The 3,893-nt window shown below is 44.1% G+C and overlaps 1 protein-coding gene across 1 annotated transcript; it reads left to right on the forward strand.

Annotated features, from left to right (window-relative positions):
• Positions 1 to 436: 436 nt before the first annotated feature.
• On the forward strand, positions 437 to 3,504 carry LOC141022680 (uncharacterized). Its single transcript, XM_073498943.1, has 3 exons — positions 437 to 1,384; positions 1,626 to 2,473; positions 2,955 to 3,504. The coding sequence occupies exons 1-3, from the start codon at positions 437 to 439 to the stop codon at positions 3,502 to 3,504; spliced, it is 2,346 nt and encodes a 781-aa protein (XP_073355044.1).
• The last annotated feature ends 389 nt before the right edge of the window (positions 3,505 to 3,893 follow it).

Consider the following 3,893-nt stretch of genomic DNA (forward strand, 5'->3'; position numbering starts at 1 on the left):
AAGAACCCTAGCTACTCTGCCCTGGATCTGGGTGAATCGACCTCAAAATTCCCACCAAATTTGCTTGTTTTTCTCTGTTTGAGTGCGAATTCAGTGACAGCCACCACTAGGGCCTGTCAAGTGGTATACAGAGCGTAGGTTGTAGTCCTTGGAGGCGAGATCTGAGCCGAGATCCAATCTGGGCTCCGATCTGGTGCGGCGGCGCTGTTCGGAGGCGATAGGCGGCGGAGATCGTCGGTAGCAGAAGGTAGAGCAGTGGTTTCTGAAGAAAACTTCTTCAGTATAAAATCCCACCCAACCCTCCCTTTCAGTGCTGTCGTTCCGGCGACGCAGTTCTACGCCGAGCTGATGGAGAAATTTGAGATGGTGTGGTTGGTTGCCGGGCGACCGGCATAAAATCCCTCCCCAGTTTCATCCTCGAACCGGATCTTCAGGAATGGCCAACAAAACACCTGAAGACATGGCAGGTGAGATGCAAGATACTGATTGTTTGGAGCTTAAATCGCTGCAACTTGACATAAAAACACTCAGGCAAGAACGCGAAGATGACAGAAAGGAGTTCTACCATTTCACAGACTCTGTCAACAAAAACTTCTCTAGCATACAGAAGAATTTCAAGAAAATTCAGATTTCCTTGCTGAAGTTAACAGCAGAGCAGTCAGTTGACGAGGAAGAGGAGGAGGAAGAAAGACCAGATCCGCTGTCAGGGCAAGGAAGCACGGCTGTTCCTCCAGGAAGGCCAAAGCAACTACCAAACAACCACCTTGCCACTGAGAAACATGAACCTGCAACTGGGGGATCTGTTGTTCTTGTTGACAAAGCAACAGGCAGAGAGCTAAACATGGATGGCACGCCAAAGGGCCCTTATAGGCACCCTAATCATACAGCAAACAAGCAAGACTTCCACACCCCTCAGCAACAACAAGGTCAGGTCACAAAACATATCATGACAGTGGACGAATTACCTGAAGCAGAGATCAGAAGAGAAAGGAACAGAACTTATACACCTGAAGTTAGAAGAAATCTCCTTTGTGTTAAACCTGCAAAGTTAAACATTGCTGAATTCGATGGAGTGGATGCAGACTCTTGGATACAGAATATTGAACAATATTTTTCAGCTACAAGAACCCCAATTGAGCAAAGAACTGAGATAGCAATTTCATACTTAAAAGGAGAAGCGATCCAATGGTGGAGAGGCACAGGGTTTATTGTTCATCATACTCCGTGGCACAAGTTCTGCTCTGCGATCACACAAAGATTTGCAGTCACATCGGTGTGTGAGAATGTGAAAGCCATTCACAAGTTAACACAACAAACTTCAGTTGCTCAGTATATTACAGAGTTTGAACAACACATGAACTTGATGAGGAGGGACAACCCTGCAGTACCAGATGACTATTATATGCATAGTTTCATTGCTGGGCTAAACCCTTACATCCAAAGTCACTTGGAATGTTTAGAACCTACTGACATGAACAAAGCTATGTGGTTAGCCAGAAGAATTGAAAAGTCTTGTCCTCCTGCCATCACTCAGAAGCCTTATGTGCCCAACTACAGAAGAGGAACTACAGGAGAAATATCTAAACCTGTACTTCCTGCAAGCACATCTCCTGCTGCTGTTATAGAACAAGCTAGAGAAAAGGGCATTATGCAGAGAACCATGGTTCCCAGGGCACAAGCAAGTGTGCAAGATGTCACCAAAAGCACAAGTTCAGGCACTGCAAGAACAAGGAGAAAACCCTGACATTATCTACATAGTAGATGTAGAGGAGCTACATTCAGATGGGGATGAAGAACCTCCTGATAAGCAAGAACTAAAAATTTCCATGCATGCAGCTACAGGAGTACCTGAAGATAAAAAGAAACACACTTTTACTCTCCAGGTCCAAATTGGAAAAACAGTGGGTCTAGCCTTTGTGGATAGTGGAAGCACTACTAATTTCATCTCCCCTGCTCTTGCTTTACAATCTGGTTGCCCTGCCACACCAGTAAAACAAGTCCAAGTGACAGTAGCTAATGGGGGCAAATTATACAGTGATTTTTCTCTACACAAAATCAAGTACAACATCCAAGGAGTAGAATTGGTGTGTGATTTCAGGCTGTTGAAACTCACTGGATATGATATCATACTGGGGGCTGACTGGATGTATCAGCATAGCCCTGTCATTTTGGATCTGCCTAACATGAGGTTGGGGATCAGACAGCCCAATGGGCAACAAACCACTTTCCTGGATGAGAGTTTACCCACTAGCCCTTGCACTCCTACACTGCAAGACATGGAAAACATACTTGATGACATGCTCACTGGAGCTTTGATGTGGATGCAACCAGTGCAGTTGGAAACCATACATGACTCTGTCCAAAAACCTGGAATAACTACATTATTGGAAAACTTCAAAGATGTTTTTGCAGAGCCCACTGGGTTACCCCCACAAAGAGAATGTGACCAATCAAGCTTGAACCTGGAGCCCCAGTTATAAATCAGAGAGGATACAGATTGCCACATCATCAGAAAAATGCATTGGAAGAAATCATTAAAGATCTTCTCCAGAAAGGGATTATCAGATTAAGTCACAGTCCATATTCCTCCCCTGCTATTTTGGTCAAGAAAAAGGACATGACTTGGAGGTTATGCATTGATTACAGAAAACTAAATGCACACACAATCAAAAACAAATATCCCATACCCATGATAGAAGACCTCTTGGATGAATTGAATGGAGCAAAAATCTTCACCAAACTAGATCTGAGAAGTGGGTATCATCAAATCAGAATGAAAGGAGGAGACATAGAGAAAACTGCTTTTAGCACACACATTGGTTTGTTTGAGTTCTTGGTCATGCCTTTTGGAGTGACAAATGGGCCTCCCTCCTTTACAGAACTCATGCACACTGTATTGGGCCATTACTGAGACACTGTGTGCTAGTTTTCTTTGATGATATCCTCATCTTTAGCAAGACCTACAAGGAGCACTTGGAACATGTAGCCCTGGTATTGGAAGCACTCAGGAAACATCAACTCTATGCAAAGCTCTCGAAGTGCACCTTTGCACAAAACAAAGTGGAGTACTTGGGCTATGTGGTGACTGACAAGGGAGTATCCACAGATCCTGCAAAAATAGAAGCCATAGTAAACTGGCCCACACCTCAGAATGTGACACACCTGAGGAGTTTCTTGGGACTAGCAGGATACTACAGGGGGTTTATTCAGAATTATGGACTAATTTGCAAGCCACTGTTTGATGCATTGAAAAAGGAAGGATTTCAATGGACTGACAGGCAAATGACTGCTTTCCAACAACTAAAGACCAGGATGACTTCTGCACCAGTCCTTGCCTTGCCTAATTTCTCCCTCCCTTTTGTCCTAGAAGCTGATGCTTCTGGATATGGATTTGGAGCAGTGTTAATGCAGAAGGGACAACCCATTGCTTATATGAGCAAAGCTCTAGGCCCTAAAGCTGCTGCCTGGTCCACATATGACAAAGAGGCATTGGCCATCATTTAAGCACTTAAGAAGTGGAAGCATTACTTTGCTTCATCCTCTCTAATTATCAGAACTGACTAGCAGAGTTTGAAATACATACAGGAGCAAAAAATAACTGAAAGGGGTGCAGCACAAACTCCTCATTAAACTCATGGGGTACAAATTCACAGTGGAGTACAAGAAAGGCAAGAGTAGCTGATGCTCTCTCCAGAGTTAAATATGCCCTGAATGCCTTGGGCTCTAGCACTGCAATTCCCTCTTGGATTTCTGAAGTGGTGAACAGTTACAAAGGAGACACTAAATGTTCTGACTTAATTGCTAAGCTAGCAATAGACCCAACTGGCCAACCTCCTTATACTCTCACCAGTGGAGTGCTCAGATACAAGGGAAAAAATCATGATTGGCAACAA

This window comes from Aegilops tauschii, chromosome 5 (assembly GCF_002575655.3).
Source record: "Aegilops tauschii subsp. strangulata cultivar AL8/78 chromosome 5, Aet v6.0, whole genome shotgun sequence".
Classification (NCBI taxonomy): Eukaryota; Viridiplantae; Streptophyta; class Magnoliopsida; order Poales; family Poaceae; genus Aegilops; species Aegilops tauschii.

What these genes read in the sequence shown, in the direction of transcription:
- LOC141022680 (XM_073498943.1), top strand. Translation starts at nt 437, where the DNA reads ATGGCCAACAAAACACCTGAAGACATGGCAGGTGAGATGCAAGATACT. An exon ending in TGAGGAGGGACAACCCTGCA is followed by an intron (nt 1,385 to 1,625) that starts GTACCAGATGAC and finishes CTGCTGTTATAG; the next exon opens with AACAAGCTAGAGAAAAGGGC. An exon ending in AGCTTGAACCTGGAGCCCCA is followed by an intron (nt 2,474 to 2,954) that starts GTTATAAATCAG and finishes CCTCATCTTTAG; the next exon opens with CAAGACCTACAAGGAGCACT.